Source organism: Bufo bufo, chromosome 2 (genome assembly GCF_905171765.1).
Source record: "Bufo bufo chromosome 2, aBufBuf1.1, whole genome shotgun sequence".
NCBI lineage: Eukaryota > Metazoa > Chordata > Amphibia > Anura > Bufonidae > Bufo > Bufo bufo.
The window spans coordinates 438,677,070-438,700,754 of NC_053390.1; the positions used below are offsets into that span (position 1 = coordinate 438,677,070).

Consider the following 23,685-nt stretch of genomic DNA (forward strand, 5'->3'; position numbering starts at 1 on the left):
ACTTCAGACTTCAGATGGAAAAAAATATAGAGCAATTTAGCTAACATAGTGATATAATCTTTTTTTTTTTAATAGTCGTATTTTTTTCCAATCTGAACTTCAGATAAGAAAAAAATTACAACTATTAGACAAAGAAGATTATAGCACTAAAATAGCTAAATTGCTCTACATTCGTTTTTTTGAATATTCGCTATATTACTATATATTCTTGTTTTAGAATATTACGAATATTCTTAAAAAACAAATACACTCACCTAAAGAATTATTAGGAACACCTGTTCTATTTCTCATTAATGCAATTATCTAGTCAACCAATCACATGGCAGTTGCTTCAATGCATTTAGGGGTGTGGTCCTGGTCAAGACAATCTCCTGAACTCCAAACTGAATGTCAGAATGGGAAAGAAAGGTGATTTAAGCAATTTTGAGCGTGGCATGGTTGTTGGTGCCAGACGGGCCGGTCTGAGTATTTCACAATCTGCTCAGTTACTGGGATTTTCACGCACAACCATTTCTAGGGTTAACAAAGAATGGTGTGAAAAGGGAAAAACATCCAGTATGCGGCAGTCCTGTGGGCAAAAATGCCTTGTGGATGCTAGAGGTCAGAGGAGAATGGGCCGACTGATTCAAGCTGATAGAAGAGCAACGTTGACTGAAATAACCACTCGTTACAATCAAGGTATGCAGCAAAGCATTTGTGAAGCCACAGCACGCACAACCTTGAGGCGGATGGGCTACAACAGCAGAAGACCCCACCGGATACCACTCATCTCCACTACAAATAGGAAAAAGAGGCTACAATTTGCACGAGCTCACCAAAATTGGACTGTTGAAGACTAGAAAAATGTTGCCTGGTCTGATGAGTCTCGATTTCTGTTGAGACATTCAAATGGTAGAGTCCGAATTTGGCGTAAAAAGAATGAGAACATGTATCCATCCTCTGATGGCTACTTCCAGCAGGATAATGCACCATGTCACAAAGCTCGAATCATTTCAAATTGGTTTCTTGAACATGACAATGAGTTCACTGTACTAAAATGGCCCCCACAGTCACCAGATCTCAACCCAATAGAGCATCTTTGGGATGTGGTGGAACGGGAGTTTCGTGCCCTGGATGTGCATCCCTCAAATCTCCATCAACTGCAAGATGCTATCCTATCAATATGGGCCAACATTTCTAAAGAATGCTATCAGCACCTTGTGGAATCAATGCCACGTAGAATTAAGGCAGTTCTGAAGGCAAAAGGGGGTCCAACACCGTATTAGTATGGTGTTCCTAATAATTCTTTAGGTGAGTGTATATAGTACTATATCGAATATATTTGTTTTTTAGAATATTCGTCTTTTTTTTTTCAATCTGTACAATTGTTGCACTTCAAAAAACAAGTGCCTTAATCATACCCAGTGTCACCCATAGCCAGTCTCCTGCCCCCCTTAATCATACCCTGTCACCTTTGCCCAGTCCCCTGCCCCCCTTTATCATACCCAGTGTCACCCAGAGCTAGTCCCCTGCCCCCTTAATCATACCCTGTCACCTTTACCCAGTCCCCTGCCCTTCTTAATCATACCCAGTGTCACCCTTACCCAGTCCCCTGCCCCCTCAATTAGACCCTGCCCCCCTTAATAATACCCAGTGTCACCCATAGCCAGACCCCTGCCACCCTTAATCATACCCTGTCACCTTTACCCAGTCCCCTGCCCCCCTTAATCATACCCAGTGTCAACCAAAGCCAGTCCCCTGCCCCTTAATCATACCCAGTGTCACCCTTATCCAGTCCCCTCCCCCTTTATCATACCCAGTGTCTGTCACCCTTATCTAGTCCCCTGCCCCCTTAATTAGACCCTGCCCCCATTTAATGAAAGATATTTGGTAAAAAAAACAAAAAAAAAACAATAGTACTCACTATTTGAAGTCTTCTGCTCCCTCCCTGTCTGCAGAGCACAGGCCGCCACCCTCACACATTGAGCGGCGGCTCTCTGTGAAGGCGCAGCACTTAGACGCTGCACCTGCGCCCCTAAGCTCCTCCTCCACGCTCCGGAATCTGACCTGGCAGCTGCAGAGGCTCAGCTCGCCAGGCTCGCCTCACACAATCTCGGGCCGGCCTGCTGTAAGAGACCGACTGCGAGCTGTGTCGTCCGCCAGGCGCCCCTGTTGCCATGGCGCCCTGTGCGGCCGCACAGCTCGCACACCCCAAAGGCCGGCCCTGGGTCCACTGTTAACTATACTGTAATTATTGTTTATTAGTATTATTTTACCCTGTGTTTAATTGAATCTGCATGTAATTACACATGTGAGAGGATGCTAGCTGGACTCATTTAATAAATCATGACAATATTTATTTACTTAAACTGCCAACAAGTGAGGTGCCAGCCCACAATATTAATATATAACTCCTATTTTTCTGATATTGGTGGGTTAGAGCATCTACATTTATCCAAAGACTAGAAAATTGGTGAGCCACCTCTTTTTGTTTACATGGGGACAGATAGCTCCATCAATATCTAAGTCCTAGAAAAACCCTTTAATACCCCAAAAAACTACAGTAAATACTATATGTTCTTTACATATTTAGCATTTAATAATAATAATTCACTACTCCCACTAATGAAATAATACATGATTGAATGACCTGTACCATAGGACTGAATTATACCTACACTTGCTCCATTTTATTGTCTCACACATAACTCACTACTAGACAATAAAAACACTTTTAAGGTGAAAATGTGTCTACCATAGCAAAGAATACCAGGCATATTTCCATCTAAGAACTCTTGCACCCACTTCCTCCCACCTGGATGAGGTTGTCAGAGGTGGTAGGAAATACGAAAACAGTTGAGCTACTTGTGCTACGCCGTTTCTGGAGCAACCATGCGAGTGAGTGGGTTTAACCAAAAAGTGAAAACAGCGTTCCTGTTATGCTATGCTGTTCACTAATATAAGAGCTACAGAAACATAAGTAAAGCCCCCTGGGCTATTTAAATAGTTCCGATCACCTTTGACAGGTGCATCCAGGGGGGAACTGGGTCCAGGGGGCCTATTTAAGATGTGCCGGTGCCAGAGGTAGAACCTGCATCTATTAGATATTTATATCATATGCATACGTGTTGGAGATGGGAATAAGCATTTATTTCCTGCTTACCTTATACTGCTGAGAATTTCTTTTGGGGTCTTGTCATTTTCTTGTGCCAGTCTCATCATGTCTAGAACGGCAAGAGCTAAGCACTGCTCTTGAACGTCAATGTTAATGGAAAGCTGTATTCTACCATCTATAAAGTCTCTCCGATACTGCAATGACAAGGACAGGAAATATTTTTTGTCAGTGTGTACATCATTTTACTGCCATTTACACTTCTGTCTATGAGTAAATCAACACAGTAGTCGTTTTTCTTGAGGGACTAAAATGCACCATGTCATGACCAGATGCTTCCATATTAAAGAGCATCTGTCAGCAGATTTGTACCTATGAAACTTGCTGACCTGGTAAATGTGCACTTGGCAGCTGAAGGCATCTTTGTTGGTCCCATGTTCATATGTGCCCGCATTGCTGAGAAATAGGAAGTTTTATTATATGCAAATGAGCCTTTAGGAGCAATGGGCGCGTTGCTGTTACTCTTAAAGGCTAAGCTTTCTCTGTAAGGCTAGGGCTACACAACGACATGTGTCGCACCAATGTCGCGCGACAATTTTTATAACGATAGTCTATGGCAGGGATCAGCAACCTTCGGCACTCCAGCTGTTGTGAAACTACAATTCCCAGCATGCTCCATTCATTTCTATGTAGGTTCTTAGAAGAGCAGAGCAAGTGTGCATGCTGGGAGTTGTAGTTTCACAACAGCTGGAGTGCCGGAGGTTGCCTACCCCTGGTCTATGGTATTGCACTGCAACATGCGACATGCTGTGGCTGCGAAATGACAGTAGCAAAAAATCCTTCCAAGATGGATTTGTCGCAGTCGCAGCATGTCGCGGTACGACACCATAGACTATCAATATAAAAATTGTTGCGTGACATTGGTGTAACATCAATGTCGCGAGACACATGTTGCAGTGTAATTGTGCCCTATGTGTCGCGCGACAATAAGTCGTCGTGTAGCCCTAGCCTCATGGTTCATAATATGGTTCATTAAGGAAGTTGCGATACCATTTTATTTAATTTTTTTACATAAATGCGTTTGCAAGGAAAGAAAAAATTTTCCCTAACACTTTTATTGACTTTTTAAAAAAAGAAGACTTGAACATGCAATATTCTGATCTCTTATATAAGGCATTTGTATTGCAGTATATTATGTCACTTACTGTAAAAACTGACATAATGGATATTTAGCTTTGAACGTGGCATCTAAGTTATGGTATCTCGATCCCGGATATTTGAGAGGGGTGCCAGCTATGTAACACAGGCAGTACCCGCAAGCGACAGCATGGCACTGCTAACTCCTGAGCCCGTGGCATCACATCGAATTACTAGTAGGTCATTTTGCATTAACAACCTATTTGCAGCAATGTAAAGGAAGACACTTATAAAAGCAGTGTCTACCTGTCCACCAGGTGTGTGTGTGCGAGAGAGATATTTCAGCTCAGCCCCATGCATTTCAATGCAATGAGCTGCAATACCAGACACAATTCCTGGCAAGGTGTAGCACAGTTAGGCCCCTTTCACACGGGCGAGTATTCTGCGCGGATGCCATGCGTGAGTTGAACGCATTGCACCCGCACTGAATACCGACCCATTAATTTCTATGGGGCTGTTCACATGAGCGGTGATTTTCACGCATCACTTGTGCGTTGCGTGAAAATCGCAGCATGCTCTATATTCTGCGTTTTTCACGCAACGCAGGCCCCATAGAAGTGAATGGGGTTGCTTGAAAATCGCAAGCATCCGCAAGCAAGTGCGGATGCGGTGCGATTTTCACGCACGGTTGCTAGGAGACGATCGGGATGGAGACCCGATCATTATTATTTTCCCTTATAACATGGTTATAAGGGAAAATAATAGCATTCTGCATACAGAATGCATAGTAAAACAGCGCTGGAGGGGTTAAAAAAATTTTGAAAAATAATTTAACTCATCTTAGTCCACTTGCCCAGCATCTCCTTCTGTCTCCTTTACTGAACAGGACCTGTGGTGAGCATTAATTATAGGTCAAGGACCTGTGGTGACGTCACTCCGGTCATCACATGATCCATCACATGATCTTTTACCATGGTGATGGATCATGTGATGACCGCGGATCCGCAAAAAACGGAAGCCACCTGTGTGCCTTCCGCAATTTGCGGAACGGAACGGGCAGTCCATTGTAGAAATGCCTATTCTTGTCCACAAAACGAACAACAATAGGACATGCTATATATTTTTTGCGGGGCCACGGAACGGAGCAACGGATGCGGACAGCACACGGAGTGCTGTCTGCATCTTTTGCGGCCTGATTATAGTGAATGGGTCCACACCCGAGCCGCAAAAAATGCGGCTCGGATGCGGACCACAGCAACAGTCGTGTGCATGAGGCCAAAACCACATAAAATGCACCAAAAAGGAAATTTATGTGCATTTTTTATGAGGTTTTGTAGTGTATTTCATGTGTAGTTTCTGTATAAAAATATGCACCACTTGCAGGCTCCCTTAGGGCGGCTTCACATGGTGCAGATTTGTGTGCAGAAAATCCACAAGAAATCTGAACCAAATCTCCACAAAATCTGCACATAATCCACATCATGTGTAGCCAGCCTTCCTTAGGCCACCTACACACGGGTGCAGGTCAACGCACATAAGAGCTGCACACATTTCCGTGCGGATTTATGTGCATTTCTGCTGCATATCTGTGCCTAAATCAGCAATTTCTAAATGCGTTTTTGTTGTGGATTTAATGTGGCTTTTTCTGCAGATCTCATCCTTCTATTGGAAAGGGGTGAAATCCGCAGCTAAAACCGAAAACATAATTGACATGCTGCAAAACATCGGAAAACATCCGCAAAGCGTACATGAGGTTTGTTTAATCTCATACACTTTGCTAGTACAGTACTACGTTGCATTATAGCACAGACCGGTCACTTACCAGTAGTCACAGACATCGCAGCTCGCAGGTAAGTATAATGCTTCTAAAAATTGCTAAGTAACCATGGCAACCAGGACTGCAGTAGTGTCCTGGTTTCCATGGTTACCGATCGGAGCCCCAGCGATTAAACTGGGACTCTGATCGGTACTCTCCGCTGCCACCAATGATAGGGGGGGAGATTTTAATTAGGAGGGGGAGGGAGGGGGGGCCCACTGGCCACCAATGAATCTACAGTACTACAAGGGAGGAAGGGGGGGCCGGTTGCACTGGCCACCAATGTGTTAACTACAGGGGAGGGAGGGGGGGGCCGGCCGCACTGGCCACCAATGTGTTAAATACAAGGGAGGGAGGGGGGGCCCACTGGCCACCAATGAATTTAAAACTGGGGAGGGAGGGGGGTCTGCCCCCTCCTGCCTGGCAGCACATGATCTCTTACAGGGGGCTATGATACGCACAATTAACCCCTCAGGTGCAGCACCTGAGGGGTTAATTGTGCGGATCACAGCCCCCTCATCTCACAGGGGGCAGGGTCAACTCAGGTCAACTCAGGTCCCATAATTGGGAGCCCTATGCTTATGGCATGAGGAATGTTTGGATGCAGAAGTGGATGTACAAATGTACAAATATGACCAGAGTTTGATGTCTGACTTTGCTGAAACAGTGAGTGCTGATACTGTACATCTCTATGAGGTAGACAAGTTGAACTAAAAGGTTATATTCTTTAGCATTTTGTGTCTGGCATTCCTTAGACAGGATTCCATTATTGGGTGCCCTGCATCAAGTATGATATGCTGTCTTTTCTTAACTTACCTGAGCAAAGAGATAGTCTATGACCTGGTAGCTGAGAATAGGTTCAGGAACCAAGCTCATGAGGCTGCAGCGTGCTGATCTTTGTTCACTTATTCCAATCCAACCTGGAAAGAAGAATCTTTACATGGAGACAAGCAATATTGAAGGTAATTAGTACCGAGCAAATACAGTGATATATCTCATGGTACTGGTAAACCTAAGAATCACCACCCCTTGCTTCTTACACCTTACCCTTATTTGAGCTCTTTTATGGGTATGCGACTATCTTCCTGTTGTCCTAATGAAGGGTCCCTTTTAGCCCACTTTATCAGCTTATTGGGCATGATATCTACCAGCCCTTTCTATACTTTCTGCAATGTAGCAACAGAAAAATACAGCACTCCACTTTGATTGGTTTGGTATAATATAGCAGATTTCATCAAACAGCTGTAAAAAAACAATTAATGATTGCAAAACATACAGAGGGTATTGTCACGGCGGTGTCAGGGCCTGGTGGTAGTGGACCGTGACACTTTTGCCGTGCATGCTTGTTGCTGGTGGCAACTTGTAGCTTGTAGCATGTTTGGACACTTTCCCTTCAAGTCTGGTTCCCTTCCCATCTCTGTTGTGTATGGGGTTAAGGTGTGAGCAAGGTGGAGCTGGGTTTGGCCTCTTGGCTCTTATAGTAATGGTGTTTGGAGCCTGGGGTTTTAGTTGACTTCAGCTTCTGGTGGAGCTGGAGTTATGCTGCCATCCTTTACCTTTCCATCTGTTCAGCTTGAGGGCCACCTTGTTGAACATAGTTTGTCATCCCTTTTGTATTCTCTACATTCCCTACCTCATCTGTGTTGATGTTTGGTGTGTGATTATGTTCTGGGTGTGTTGTACGTCTTGTTGTTTCATGTCTGGTCTTTTGGTGTTGTTTGTACAGCATGAATGCAAGGTGTTTCCCTGTGTGTTGTACCTCCGGAAGGGAGTCTCAGGGCTCCCCGGAGGGGGAACAAAGAGTCAAGTCAGTGAGCTGTTGCTGGAGTGCTGGTTCCTATGTGTGTCAGTACTTACTGAGTCCGGGATGGTGTTCAGATTGCAGTCCATTTGCATGGGTTCCAGTTCAAATCTCCAGTTGTTGTGGCAGGTAAGTGCTGTTTTTCAGGTGTGTGTTTGCGCCAATCTGTTTTTTGCTTACTGGCTTTCCCTTCCTTTGTTGCTAGGCCTGTGGGAGACTCTGATTCATCCGTGTCGTGGATGAACCGGTTGTCTCGTATTCCTGTCTCCTATTTCAGGGATCATTAGGGTCAGAACGGCCCAGGTTCTGGAGTATGAGCCCCCCTACCATTGAGGCTGGCTCATACAATTAGGAGGTCAGGGATTGGATTAGGGTGGCGTTAGGAGGTGACCTGCTTCAGTTATCCCGGTTTCCAGGCCTAGTGTCATATCCTACCATTCATCATTGTACAGTGGGGGGTTTCCCCTACTCCCCAGCGTGACAGGTATAGTGGCACCTGATTTGTATGATTTATTTCTAGCCTCAAAACCTGTCTATGCTTATTGGTCAATTAACATTGACCTAAGCAATGCTGCTACCACAATAGTGGTGGTTAAAATAGTTAGAAATGATTCAAAATACTAACCAGTTTATGGTATAAACCTCCTTCATGTGTTAAGGTGGCCAAAGTGTGAAGGCAAACATGGAATCTACTGAAGGGTACAGAAGGGTCCATGTATTCTCCTAGGGCTCTTATGGGTAAAACCCCACCTACCACATTCTTTTGTCTAATGACTCCAAACTTCTCCTAATTGATGACTTAAAAGATAGGTATTACATCCAGAGTAGATCCTGAGCAGTACTTTATTACTATCCGATCGGCCATGCTGTGTGAGCTTAATTTGGTAACCTAACCCCTAACATTAGGTTTTCAATACTGGAGGTTTTCTTAGAGTCCATAGACCTGCTGGAGTGACCCACTGGTTCACTGCTAAAGGATTAATGCTATGGTTCACTGCCAAAGTTATCCAGTGGTTCACTGTCAAAGTTGTTACCGGCCTGGTCCCATTTCCCCTTGTTAGTGAGTCTGCAAGTAAGAAATCCAGAGTGTTTTTGGTGTGTGTGCCACTGCAAAGTAGGCCAAGAAAGAATCATTCTCCAGGAAAACACCATTTATTTCAGAAGGCTGAGCCATTTAAGGGTTGTGCTTGGAATGAGTCAGTAAAGGAAACACACACAGCTTTAGATTTTATTGCCTGTGGTTTGGGTCACGCTTCTGGTGCCCATCACACTACTGAGATGGACAGGCCATCCCATCTAGGACTGCACCCCACACTTGGGCATTGCAGAAAAACGTAGAGGAATTGCCGGCCTGTGGTCAAATGGGAGGACCGCCATTATAATAGCCACCTCCTATACAGCGTTTTTGAGAAAGACCTACTCTGTGAAGTACTTGACAACAGGGATCATAGTGACAACTGCTTCTCTCTGTGCAGCCATTTTTATCAGTGTTTAAAGGGAACCTGTCATGTGGATATTTGATTATAATTTAACTAATTATATACAATCATTAACTACTAAAAAGTGCCTTAGATGTATTCACTTACTGGTGTGACAGATGGTTATCTCATAATATACACACAAAGATGCCGCATGCTAATGAGCTGATTTGAGTCCGGCGTGATGTCATTGAGTCCAGTGTATATTAAATTCAGAGCTATAGCCACTCCCCTGCCCACCTGCTGCTGAGTCATATGGAAACAAACTGTCATTCAGCCGCAGGTAGGCGGGGAAAGTCAGGAGCTCATGAATATTCATGACTCATCATTATCAGCTGGAGCTTTTCAATACAAAATGTTGTCAGATTGACTGGGTCAATTAAAGAAAGTGACCCAGCATTGTGCTAAGAGAATCAGTCACTTATTTATGTTGCCCTTAGTTAGGACACCATAAAACTGGTGACAGGTTCCCTTTAAATAGGTCTTGTTGTATATTAAAAAAATTACATATCATTCATTATTTTAACGAGACCAGTGGACCCTTATAAAAAGGTAATAACCACCACTTTGTAAACTTTGAGTGGGTTTTGTGAAGACCTCCTCACACACCATCATAAATAATTTCATCCTCATTAGCATGTTGTTGATCTGCATATAGTAGTTCTCATCCCACCAAATAAAATAGTAATGTATAACAAATTAAATGCATCCTCACGGTCTATCTGCCTGACCTGGAGAATATTCACTGGCGCATGCACAGTAAATCTCAGTTGGCTTTCTCCAATAATGAGATCTGAACTGCATATGTGCAGTATCCTAGACCTGGGGGTATCTGCGATTTTGTATAGTTATGTAATGTTATGTATCTTCATGTTTTGGCCATGTGTTACAGCCAGAGTAGGAATTGTTGACAATGGTTAGCAGGAACAGGGCTAACCTCCCCTCCTATCCTCCCCTCTTGGTATGAGTGGACTTGTTCTACTTCCTTCCAGTTCGAGTTGAGACAGAGAAGGGAGAGGAAGCACATGTCAGAGCTCCTACTCCTAGAAACCATATCCAGTTCTCTTGTGAGAGCAACACTCCAGAGTAGGGTTGTCACGATACCCAAATTTTTATATTATTTCAATACAATGCGATATTCGATACCACACAAAAGAAAAATAAAACACCAAAAGAGCCATGTGCAGTCTGCATTTATGGAACATCAGGCCCTTATAAGAACAGTATTATCCTATTCTTTGGGGGGACAAGGTGACAAAAAAATGTCAAATCGCATGTTTTTTTTTTTTTTTTCTATTACGGCGCTCACCGCATAGGAGATATGTTTAAATGCTTTAATAGTTCGGACTTTTTCGTACGTGGCGATACCTAATGTTTTTTTTTTTGTTTCTATATTTTTGTATGTAAAATTTGGGGTCATTTATTAACCTGAAATCTGCGACATCTCCCTGTCACCGCCAGTTCTGTGAGAAGGTCTGGCAGACGTTCTTCTCTACCTCTTGTATGACGTTCTTTGTTTTGGTTTCACTTTGTCATCTCCTTTCCTTCGGCCAGGTGTCACTTATTTAGACTAATCGTCTTCCTTTATATTCCCTCCCATACTGCCTCATTTTGTGGTTTATACTACTTCCTGGATGAAGTGTTCACTGCTGGAGGCTGCTGCTGCTGTTTGCTCAGATAAGTCTTTTTCTTTATTGTGTTTCCTTGCCGGCTTGATTCTAGGTGACCCTGACTATGTCCGTATTAAGTGCAGGGAGCCGGTGGTCGTGTCCCCTCACTATTATAGGGTTTTCAGGTGTCACACAGTCTTAGGTACGTGGGCATGCAATCGTCTACCATTGAGACCCTTGCATGTGCATAGCAGTCAGGGAGAGCTCTTAGGGTTTTAAAGGGCTCGCCTATATGCTCCTTAGTTTGGGATCAAGCCAGTCGGTCATTTATTTATACGTTCCAGTTATCTGCAACTTCATCCGTGACATCATAAACCACTTTAACCGTCTTAAGCATGGATCCGGTTTCAGCCTTGATTGACCGCATGCAAGGTCTTTCACTGGAGGTAGCAGATCTCCATAAAACTGTGTCTCAGTTTCAGGTGACCGGTTCTGCTGGCGTTCATGGAGTTTGTTCCGAACCTAAGATCTCGCTTCCGGATACGTTCTCCGGGGGTAGTGAGAATTTTGTTCGCTTTAGAGAGGCTTGGAAACTCTATTTTCGACTACTTCCCCATTCCTCTGGTGATGAGGAGCAGAGGGTGGGGGTCATCATCTCACTGCTCAGGGATAACGCTCAGTCTTGGGCCTTTTCGCTGCTGGTGGGGGCACTGCCCCTTCGATCGGTGGATTCATTTTTTGCAGCCCTGGGGCAGATATATGATGACCCGGATCGTATTGCTCTGGCTGAATCTAAACTGCGTCTTTTATGCCAGGGTAAACATTTTGCAGAGATATATTGTTCTGAATTTCGGAGATGGGCAGCTGATACTGGTTGGAATGATGATGCACTCTGAAGTCAATTTTGCCATGGTCTTTCGGAAAAATTGAAAGATGCATTTTCTTTTCATGAGAGACCAGCGTCGTTAGAGTCTGCCATTTCTCTAGCTGTTCGTATTGACAGGCGTCTTAGAGAGACAGGAGACTACTCTTTCCTGTCATATTCAGCCCAAGGGCAGTGGAGCTGTCTCATTCAGTGCGCGTCTGAGCGCGTCTGAGCGCGCGAAACGGCCGTCGCTGCTCGCAACTATGTGTCCGCCCTGGATCCCCACTGCTACCTGTTGAGGAAGCTACAATAAAGGATACTTTTTGATACACTTCGGTGAGTGCCGCAACTTTGTTTTTCACTTCTCTCTCCAAGTTGCCCTCTGATAGTAGAGGATTCAGCTCTCAGAGGAGGGTTTGTTTCTGTTGTGGGGGTATAAATCATTTGGCTAATGTTTGCCCCTCTAGGAGATTAATGGAGTTTTCTGAGGATAATAAAAAAAAAAAAGAGAGAAACCCTCTAAAAACTTTCCAAGGTTGATGCGGAAATTGAAGGTTTGCCGTTTGCTTGTAGTTCCCGTTTTCTCCTACCTGCCAGGGTGGCGCTAGACAGCAAGAACATTGTTTGTGAGATTTTTGTAGATAGTGGAGCAGCTGTCAATCTCATTGATAATCAATTTGCAACAACGCATGGTTTCCAGGTGTGCACTTTGACAAAGGATATACCTGTTTTTGCTATCGATTCCGCTCCACTTTCTCAAAGAGCGTTAAAGGGCATAGTTCACAATATCCGTTTTGACTGTGGGTGACGCTCATGTTGAGGATATGTCATGTTTCGTCTTAAGCCGATTACCTACTCCTCTAGTGTTGGGGCTACCCTGGCTCACTAAAAATAACCCCACCATTGATTGGCAAGCAAGGCAAATAAATGGTTGGAGTGAGTTTTGCAGAGAGAATTGCCTCACGGCATCTCTTTCAGAGGTTTCTACAAAGACTGTGCCATCTTTTCTCTCAGAATTTTCTGATGTGTTTTTCGAGAGTGGTGTCCAGGAGTTGCCCCCTCACCGGGGGTATGACTGACCTATTAATCTCATCCCAGGCGCCAAGCTGCCAAAATCACGATTATACAATCTCTCCCAACCTGAAAGAGTTGCTATGCGTACTTATATCTCTGAGAGCCTGAGAAAGGGACACATCCGACACTCGAAGTCACCTGTTGCAGCTGTTTTTTTTTTTTTGTTAAGAAAAAAGATGGTTCTTTAAGACCTTGTCTGGATTTCAGGGAGCTGAACCGTATCACGATTCGTGACCCATATGTGCTTCCTCTGATCCCGGACCTGTTTAACCAGATTGTTGGGGGCTAAAGTTTTTTCTAAGTTGGATTTAAGAGGGGCATACAACCTAGTCAGGGTCAGAGAAGGGGACGAATGGAAGACGGCCTTCAATACCCCTGAGGGTCATTTCGAGAATTTGGTTATGCCCTTTGGTTTGATGAATGCTCCGGCCATCTTCCAACATTTTGTGAACAGCATTTTTTATCATTTAATGGGGAAATTTGTACTGGTGTATCTAGATGACATTTAGATTTTTTTTTTCTCCTGATTTCAAGACTCATCGGGACCACCTATGTCAGGTCTTGCTGATTCTGCGGAAGAATAAATTGTATGCTAAACTGGAGAAATGTGTGTTTGCGGTTCTGGAGATTCAATTTCTTGGTTTTCTTCTCTCCGCTTCTGGTTTTCAGATGGACCCTGAGAAGGTCCTATTGATTGGGAGCTTTCTGAGAATCAGAAGGCGCTGATGCGGTTTTTGGGTTTTGCCAATTATTACAGAAAGTTAATTTAGAATTATTCCTCTGTTGTTAAGCCACTCACTGATATGACTAAAAAGGGGGTGGATTTTTCTTCGTGGTCGGTAGATGCGCTTAAAGCCTTTTCTAGTATTAAAGAGAGTTTTACTTCCGCTCCCATTTTGGTACAACCTGATGTCGCTCTACCTTTTATTGTTGAGGTGGATGCTTCTGAGGTGGGTGTGGGTGCAACTTCATCCGTGACACTCCCTGCTCATGCCAGGTATAATAAAATAGGCACGGTGTGGGCGGTAAGGGGACGGGCTGGCACACTTATCTCATTCATCATTTTTTACACCTGTTTTAGGTGTAGAAAATTATCTAAAAGACCAGCGTCTAAAATGCCGGTCTTAATAAATGACCCCCTTAATATTTTGGTGTTTTTTATTTTTGAAACTTTTTTTTCACATTTTTATTTAATAAATATTAGCCACCTTAGGGGGTTAGAACCCTTGTCCTATTCAACCTAATAGAGATCTATTAGGGTGAATAGGATTCTACATTGTCCCTGCTGCCCTGTCCTTTGAGCACACAGCAGCAGGAAGCTTACTGTGGCAATCATGGATTACTTTAGTAGCGTCTTATCTGCCATGGTAACCGATCGAAGACCTGCAATTTCACTGCTGGGGCTCCAATCTGAAGCTGCCACTGCCACCAATGAAAGTGAATATAAGGGCTTATGCACACAAACTTATTTTCTTTCCGCTTCCGTTCCGTTTTTTTTGCGGACTATATGCGGAATCATTCACTTCAATGGGTCAGCAAAAACAACGGAAGGTACTCCGTGTGCATTCCGTTTCCGTATTTCCGTTCCACAAAAAAAATAGTGCATGTCCTATTATTTTCTGCAAATCACGGTCCAAGGCCCCATTCAAGCCAATAGGTCCACAAAAAATACGGAACGCACACTGAACACATCCGTATGTGATCCGTATTTCATCAATATTTTGCGGATCCATACTGTAGAAATGCTATTTGGTGATTAATAAATTACTGTTTCCGCTTCTGATCCGCAAAAAACGGATTGCATACAGAAACCATACAGATATGTTTTGTGGAATAATGGAACGGAAGAGGACTTAAATCAGAGGAAAAAAAAAATCAGATACGGAACAACGGATCAGTGAAAAACGGACCGCAAAACAACAACAGTCGTGTGCATGAGCCCTAACACTGGGGAGGGGGGGGATGTTGGCCATTATGTCACCAATGAATATACAGATGTAGCAGGGGTAACACACACACTCTTATTAACTCAAATTCCTTAACTCATCGCGTTATCTTGAAACAAAAGCCATTGAAAAGCAATAGCTTAACGCATTTAGTTTAGATAACATATCTCATAAAGCATATGTGTTAACTCTGCTACATCCGTAATTAACCCCTAAATACAAATGTACACGATGAGTGCCAGCTGTATCACACAGCCGGCCACCTGTCTCAATGACCGGGAACGGTGATCCGGCCGAACCCTGTCAATTAACCTGTCAGGTACCGCACCTGGGAGACGCGCGCCATGGTCAGTAATAGATACTAGGCTGCACAGTAGCGCAGCCTAGTGTCGGCAAACAGCAATTCCCAGTGTCGTATTGATTGGGTAGCAACCCTACTCCATAGAGACAGTTCATGAATACAGAACACAGCTTCCAGAAAGCATCAGTGTATCAAGACAGCAGAATGATCAGTGAAATTACAGCTTTAGAGTTCATGCGCAAGAACTTTTTTTTTTTTCCATGTCCCGTTTTGATTTTTTTGCGACCCGTATGTGGAACCATTCATTTCAATGGGGCTGCAAAAATTTTTTAAATTACTCTGTGTGCATTCTGTTTCTGTAAGTCCTCTCCGCAAAAGAATAGAACATCCCCTATTATTATCCACATTATGGACAAGTATAGGACTGTTCTATTAGGAGCAGGCCGTTCCATTCCACAAAATGCGGAATGCACACGGCCGGTATCCATCTTTTGTGGATCCGCAATTTGAAGACCACAAAACATCCAACGGTCATGTGCATGAGCCCTTAGAGACACTGCTGCAGGGCGAGGAACGAATCAGACACCCATCACCTAAACCACCACCTAAAATTAATCCCGTGTTACAGTGGACACCTATATCCACAAGTGCCTGCTAATTCCATTATATAGCCATCCAACCTGCCACCATAACTCCTTCTCTGGTGCCAGAATCTGCACTTTGTAATTAATACTGCTAGATGTAGCACAAGTTCTATTAGAGACACTTTTATACATTTATTTCTGTCCTGATTCTTCAAACTACCTTTCCACTGCATCGATCCCCAGGGAGCAAGGACCTGAAGGAATATACCATGATACAACTCTTCATCAGGGCCAATACCACTTCCATCCTCAGCACCGGCTCCTCAGGGGCTCAATGCATATGCACTAATTAACAGCTATGTTCCCCTTCGGGGCAATTTTTTTTTTTCATGATTGCATTTTACTCATTTTGGGATAAAAATATTTTCAATTAGTCTTTATTACAAATATTGAGCTATTCTGTCACAAATGGTTAACTGTTTTTCTAGCTGTGGGAATGGTACTTTCACTTTGTGACAGTCATCTAATAAACCCTATGTGTAAATTACTGAAAGGTCATAAACACTTATTTAAATCAGTAAGATAAGAACTGAGCTATAATGAGAGTTTATAACTAGGGTTGAGCGAACCCGAACTGTAAAGTTAGGATTTTTGGACCCTGGACCAAAACCCAAACTTTTCAGTAAAAGTTTGGGTTCGGGTTCGGTGTTCGTCGATTTAATGGCGCTTTTTGAAAGGCTGCAGAGCAGTCAATCAACAAGCGTTTAACTTGTGTGCCCTTAGAAGCTATCACAGCCATGCCTACTAATGGCAAGGCTGTGATTGGCCAGTGCAGCATGTGACCCAGCCTCTATATAAGCTGGAGTCACGTATCGCTGCACGTCACTCTGCTCTGATTAGTGTAGGGATAGGATGCTGCTGTTGTGAGGGAGAGAATAGGACAGAATCTTTAATCTGAAGTGCTTGCTAACTCCGCAATCTACCTAGATATAGTTTTGTGGGTGCAGTGCACAATCTTTTTACCCTGCCCTGAGCCCAGTGACAGAGAAAACTAACTTTTATCCATCTGTTAGTTAGGTCGGCGGCCATTTTATGCAAGTTCTGTGCACCAGCACAGCATATGTGCATTTTTGACAGTCAAATAGAAGCTTGAAATACTGCAATTATATGTCACGAGAGTGTCAAGAGCCATTCCTGACTCCGTTATACCCGGGGTCAGGAAGTCGCAGCGGGTGGCTGCGCGCTCTATGTCTAAAGACAGTGCTGTTTATTAATGGTAGCTTTCTGGGTTTGCCTTGCAATCCTTTTTGGCTCACTCAGGGATCCGTAGCTTCTCCTCCTCAGCTGTTTCTTGTTTAGCAATCCCAACCTCCTTATATTCCCCTCTCCCACTTCTCTGGTTGCCAGATATAGAGCTTCCTGCCTGGACTTCTATACTGACCCACTGGAGCTGTGTAGGTGTTATGTTTTAACACCTAAAGGAATTTTTTTTTAAAAAACCTACTGTTTCTTTAGATGACCTTATGTTGATAGTAGTGTTAATAGAGTCTCAAAGGTTTGCAAAAATAGTGTAGCTGCTTTTATAGACCCTTGAGACTCTACTACCACTACTATCAACATAAGGTCATCTAGAGAAACAGCAGCTTTTTAAAAAAATATATTTTTTCCTTTAGGTATTAGAGCAATCAAATGAAAGTTATGTTTTAACATAAGGGTCAGAAACAGGGTTTTGTTTAGCCTCTTGGTTATTAGTTTTTCTATGTAAGTTCTCTGGATCAATGAGATTTTTTCCCCCGTATGGTTTATATATGTAGAGCAATGTTCAGTGATAACAGAGAGGACTATACTGTATATTGTACAGGATGGTGTAGGGGTTATACTGTATTGTATGGGATGGTGCAGTGGTTTTTATGCTCTTTGATGTGACAATTATCTTAGGTTTTCCTATCGCCCACCTTTGATGGCGCTGTGCCCAGCTCTGAGCCGATCCCGCTCAGCAGCTGCCAAGGCTTAGAGGGAACACTGGTTCTGTCACCCCCGTGCTGCACTTTTTCGCCCCATAAGATGCATTTTTTCCCCCAAAAGTGGGGGGAAAATGCCCCTGCGTCTTATGGGGCGAATACTAATCAAGTTATTAGTAACAGAGGGCCAGGAAGCGCTATACTCACCTCTTCCTGGTCCTCATGCGCTCCACTGTGAAGGCTGCGCACAGTGTGAGGCCGCGCTGTGACCTCACACTGTGCGTGCCCACACAGCATACTGTACAAGAGGATTACGGAGCGCGAGCGGTGAGGAGCGGCAGCGTCCGGAGCAGGAAAGTGTTTTTTTATTTTATTTTATTTTATATGGGGCACGGGGGATTGATATGAGGCACTGGGGGCTGATATGAGGCACTGGGGCTCTTATCTGAGGTCTGATTGGGGGTCATTCACATTGGGGTCTGATCTGAGGTCTTATTGGGGTCTTATTGACATTGGGGGTCTGATTGGTGGTCTGACCTGAGGTGTAATGAATTATTTTTTTCTTATTGTCCCTCTCTAAAACCTTATAGGGCGAATAGAGCGTCTTATAGGGCGAAAAATACGGTAAGTTTAAAAATGATTTCTTCTCCCTTCATTATATTGATAGTGCAGGTCTGTATGTATACAGAGTGTATTTGTGTGTGTATATATATATATATATACATACATACACAGGTGCGTGCGCTGCGTCTGTGTTTGTGCTTTAGGGTGCACACCCTAATGCAATAGGCTGCGCACGCCTATGCTCGTCGCATTGCTTGAGTCTTCGCCCCGCATGTTTGGAGCCTCCTGAAGCATCCAATCAGCGTTCAGGTAAGTAATTCCCTCCAGTGTAATGCCATAGCCATGTTAGCTATAAGCCTTACACTGGTTGGCTGGCCGGAACACGTGGTACTAGTTTATATAGGAGCCGACGTCCCGCGCTCGGATCATTCAGCGTCAGGTAGAGCCGACAGTAGGCAGGGACATATAGTGGTTTGCTGAAATTACAACGATTGAACTCCCAAAAAGCTCTTGAAAGACAAAACAGTCCTCTTCAGGACTAAAGTGTGCGTTTGACAGCAGTGCAGCATTTATTTATTTTTTAACAAGGGTTAAATTCAGCAGTATTAGGGACTGGCATCTGCAGGAAGGGGCAGATAGTGCTGGGCTAGAAAACCGCTGTGTTCAGTACCAAAAAGCTTTCAAAAGAAAGAAATATTACATATCAGTGAGATCTACAGTACACCATCAAAAAGCAGTGTGTTTAGCAGAAATATTAAAAAGGGGCTTCTTCACTAGAGTGTGCCTGCTAGTGAGATATACACCGCTCCATCACAGAAATTTATTTGACTGGGGAAATTAACCTAATTTGTGCCACATCTGTGTGCGCGCTCAATCCACAAACGTTATATACAATATTCCAGCCTAGAATCATTTCTATTTGGGACAAATTTCACTAGTTTGGGTCACATCTGTGTCTGCATTTAGGCCGCAACCATATATACAGTAATTCAGCAGAGAATTCTTTCTATTTGGGACAAAAATCCCTAGTTTGGGTTTCATCTGTGTGTGAATTTAGGCCCCAACCGTTATATACAGTAATTCAGCATAGATTTATTTCTATTTGTGACAAATTTCACTAGTTTTGGTCACATCTGTGCGTGAATTTAGGCATCAACCATATATACAGTTAGTCACCAGAGAATTATTTCTATTTGTGACAAATTTCACTAGTTTGGGTGACTTCTGTGCGTGAATTTAGTCCGCAACCATATATACAGTTAGTCACCAGAGAATTATTTATATTTGGGACAAATTTCAATACTTTTGGGCACATCTGTGTCTGCGTTTAGGCTGCAACCATATATACAGTAGTTCAGCAGATAATTATTTCTATTTGGGACCAATTTCAATACTTTTGGGCACATCTGTGTCTGTATTTAGGCCGCAACCATATATACAGTAATCCAGCAGAGATTTATTTCTATTTAGGACAAATTTCACTCGTTTGGGTGACTTCTGTGCGTGAATTTAGTCCGCAACCATATATACAGTTAGTCACCAGAGAATTATTTATATTTGGGACAAATTTCAATACTTTTGGGCACATCTGTGTCTGCGTTTAGGCTGCAACCATATATACAGTAGTTCAGCAGATAATTATTTCTATTTGGGACCAATTTCAATACTTTTGGGCACATCTGTGTCTGTATTTAGGCCGCAACCATATATACAGTAATCCAGCAGAGATTTATTTCTATTTAGGACAAATTTCACTCGTTTGGGTGACTTCTGTGCGTGAATTTAGTCCGCAACCATATATACAGTTAGTCACCAGAGAATTATTTCTATTTGGGACAAATATCACTGCTTTTGGTCACATCTGTGCGTGAATTTAGGCCGCAACCATATATACAGTAGTTCAGCAGATAATTATTTCTATTTGGGACAAATTTCACTAGTTTTGGGCACATCTGTGTCTGTGTTTAGGCCGCAACCATATATACAGTAGTTCAGCAGAGAATTATTTCTATTTGGGACAAATTTCACTAGTTTGGGTCTCATGTGTGTGTGAATTTAGTCCGCAACCATATATACAGTAAATCCACAGATAATTATTTCTATTTGGGACAAATTTAACTGTTTTGTGCCAAATATACTGTCCATGTACTGTGGATTCATGTGACAAATGCTCTATCACATTTGAAAAGTGTCTGTTGCTCCAATCTAAATAATCTGTGCATAATCTAGTGTCCATATTCTGTTCATTACTGGGGCATATACTGAGTCAAATAAAAAATTTGCGTGTCTAGCGACAAAATAAATAATCTGTTCAAAATCTAGCATCCATAGCGCATGGCTCTCTGTTTCAAATACAGTACCACATGTGAAAACAGTGTATTTTTTCTGAGAAGTAAACATATACTGTACTTCATCCGCAGATGGTGTATGGTAGTCTGTGACATTATCAGAGCTACATCCCCTGTGTAAAGTGTGCGCATCCAAAATACATGTTTTAATTGATTGGCGCGTACACGTACATATCCTACAATACTGTAGGTGTTAGATACTTTTAAGCATATATAACATTTCATATTAAGAAGGCGGCCAGTATAGGACGTGGAAGTGGCCATGATGCTGATGGTTCACGCAGAGGCTGTGGCCCTGAGCTCAATGAAACAGAGTAAAATAATGTAGATGAGGGCCTCCGGGTGCGCTAACCCTGTAAAACAGTGAAGGCGATGGCGAACCTTTTAGAGACTGATTGCCCAAACTGCAACCACAAACACACTTATTTATGGCAAAGTGCCCACACGATCATTTACCCTGAATACTACAGTCCAATATAGTATAACTTCCATGTTCTTTATTATTTAGCTATAGTGGCCTGCTTACAATCAATGTGCTGCCTGTGCCATTCATAGCGTACCCGACGCTGATGAATGGCAGGAAAACTGTAAGGCATATTGGTGCACCATAGACTTTTTCAAGAGTAAGGGTGCCCACAGAGATGGCTCTGAGTGTCGCCCCTGGCACCTGTGCAAGGGTTTCACTGACCCTATAAAACATTATAAGCGAGGGCAGCCTAAAAAGCATGTTGATATGATGGAGGAAGAGGAGGAGAAGAAGGAAGATTGAACCATATAACCTTTTTGGTGGTGGCAGAGATGCATGTGAATACAGTGTATTCAGTACTTTACAAACAACACATTTAAAGTGCCTTGTTGTTTACCCGCCTTCCTCTGGTGGAGTAGAGAAGTCAGGGGCAATCCAGGCCTTGTTCATTTTTTTAAGAGTCAACCTGTCAGCATTTTCAGTTGACAGACGGATGTGCTTATCAGTTATTATGCCCCCAGCAACACTATATACCCGCTCTGACAAAACGCTGGCAGCAGGGCATCCCAGCACCTCTGCTCTGAGGCATAGAGTGCAAGTTTGTGCCACGTGTCCACGCATCAGGGTGAGGGTGCTGGTGGGGTGTCATAAAACTGTCCCAGGCCTTGTAGAGTGTTGTCCTGCCTCTGTTGGAACTGCGGTGTGTCCCCCTCATCTCCCCTCCTGGGTTGGCCAAGAAACTACGTACTCTGCCACCAGCGTTGTCAGCTGTAAATATTTCTGCAATGACATTCTGTTCTGTTATTATTATTATAGTTTTTTGTTTGTATTATAGTTGGTATTATAATTGTTATGGTTTATGGTTGTAAAATATGTTATGGTTATTTGGTTATTTATGTGTTAATAAACAGGCCCTGCCATTGGTTTACTCCACTCTCTGTCATATGAAAATTTTCTAAGCAATTTTTAAACAAGGACATTCTGTTATTGCAAAGTTTTGCTCGTCCTCTCCACCACAGGAATGAGAGATGAGAAGTTTACTTTGTAGGGGAGTCAATAAGGGTAAATAACCAGTAATCCGTGTTGTCTAACATGCGTGTAACGCACGGGTCGTGGGAAAGGCAGCCTAACATTAAGTCAGCCATGTGTGCCAGATTCCCAACAGGCAAGACTTTGCTGTCGTCATCAGGAGGATGACTCTCATTCTCCTTATCCTATTCCTCCTCTCCTGCCCATCTATGCAGAGCAGATGGAATAAACCTGTTATTACTACTAACCTCTGTAGCATAGGCAACTGTCTCTTGCTCCTCCTCATCCTCATCATCCAATTCACACTGAGAAGCTGAACTGATGGTGTTCTGGCTATCACCCTGTGTAATGTCTTCCCCCTATTTCCACCTCTTCCACATGTGAGGTGTCCGCCTTCATCGTTAGCAGCCAGCGTTTCACTAGACACAGAAGTGGTATGGTTCGGCTGATAATGGGGGCATCGCCACTCAACATCAGTGTTTATCCTTCAAAGTTGCGTAAAACCTCACAGAGGTCAGACATACAAGAGCATGTTGCAGCTGGTATTCCACTACTGCCCTCTGCTGCTCACAAAGCCTGGACCACATGTAGAACGTAGAGTTCCAGCTCGTGCTCACGTCGCACAATAGTCTGTTAGCTGGCAAATGCAAGCGCTGCAGCAGCATCGCCAAACCGACGGCAGCTGTAGATAACTTTTGGAAATGGGCACACACACAGCGCACCTTCACCAGTAGCTCAGGCAAAATGGGGGAGGTTGGGAGAAAATTGAGAACATGTGGCCTAGGCATGGTATGGCTGGATCCCGGACATTAAGGTTGGATCCACATGGCCATATCAGCATTTGCCCCATGTACAATTTTACCTTCTTCACTGGGTAAAGGTTGTTTTCTGCCCCTGTGATGGGCCTGATTCGCTGAGGGTTGGGCCTGTTATGTTCCAGGGTTTCATGTTTTTATTGTTATTGTTTGAATTTGATTTGCAGACTAGGCTGTAAAATAAAGTATGTTATGGTTATTTGGTTATTTATGAGTTCTTAAAAAGTTCATGTCATTGGTTTAACTCCACTCTTGTTTGTTAGGTTTTTAGTTATATTCGTGTATAAGTTTGGGATGTTTGTTGTGCATGGTACATATATGCTGTATGATTGCCATGTGTGTGAGCTTGCCGAGCTACAAAGCTGCCAACAACTTAAGGCCATTATCAGACACAGCCAACTTGGTCCCTTATACCCTGCCCCAGCTCTGCGGCGGTGTGCTTTTTGTCACCCAAGCAAATTAATTTCAGAAAGGCCTGTTGCCGCTTCCCCATGATGATTCAGAGTTTGCAGCGGAGGAGGAGGTGGAGGCAGAGGAGAAGAAGGGGGGAAGGTTGCTGCCACTAATGTAGGTTGTGGCAGAAATCCTGATGGAAGTAGTGCCCTTTCAATCCTTGGCGTCGGTGGCACCTGTGCCATCCCAGGGTCCGACTCTCTAACGGCCGACACAAGGTTCACCCAGTGTGCCGTAATGGAAATGTAGCGTCCCTGGCTAAAAGCACTTGTCCATGTGTCCGTCGTTAAGTGGACCTTTCCAATAACTGCGTTGGTCAGGGCACGGGTGATGTTACGGGACACAC

The 23,685-nt window shown here is 43.5% G+C and overlaps 1 protein-coding gene across 1 annotated transcript in view; it reads right to left on the bottom strand.

Moving 5' to 3' along the window:
- JAK3 (Janus kinase 3) overlaps positions 1-23,685 on the bottom strand; it is a 262,203-nt gene that overhangs the window by 194,931 nt on the left and 43,587 nt on the right. The window contains exons 4-5 of the mRNA XM_040417463.1: positions 6,861-6,978; positions 3,143-3,288 (exon numbers count right to left, since the gene is read on the bottom strand). Of these exons, the coding sequence (XP_040273397.1) occupies positions 3,143-3,288; positions 6,861-6,978 (264 nt within the window). The remainder of the gene's footprint in view (positions 1-3,142; positions 3,289-6,860; positions 6,979-23,685) is intronic.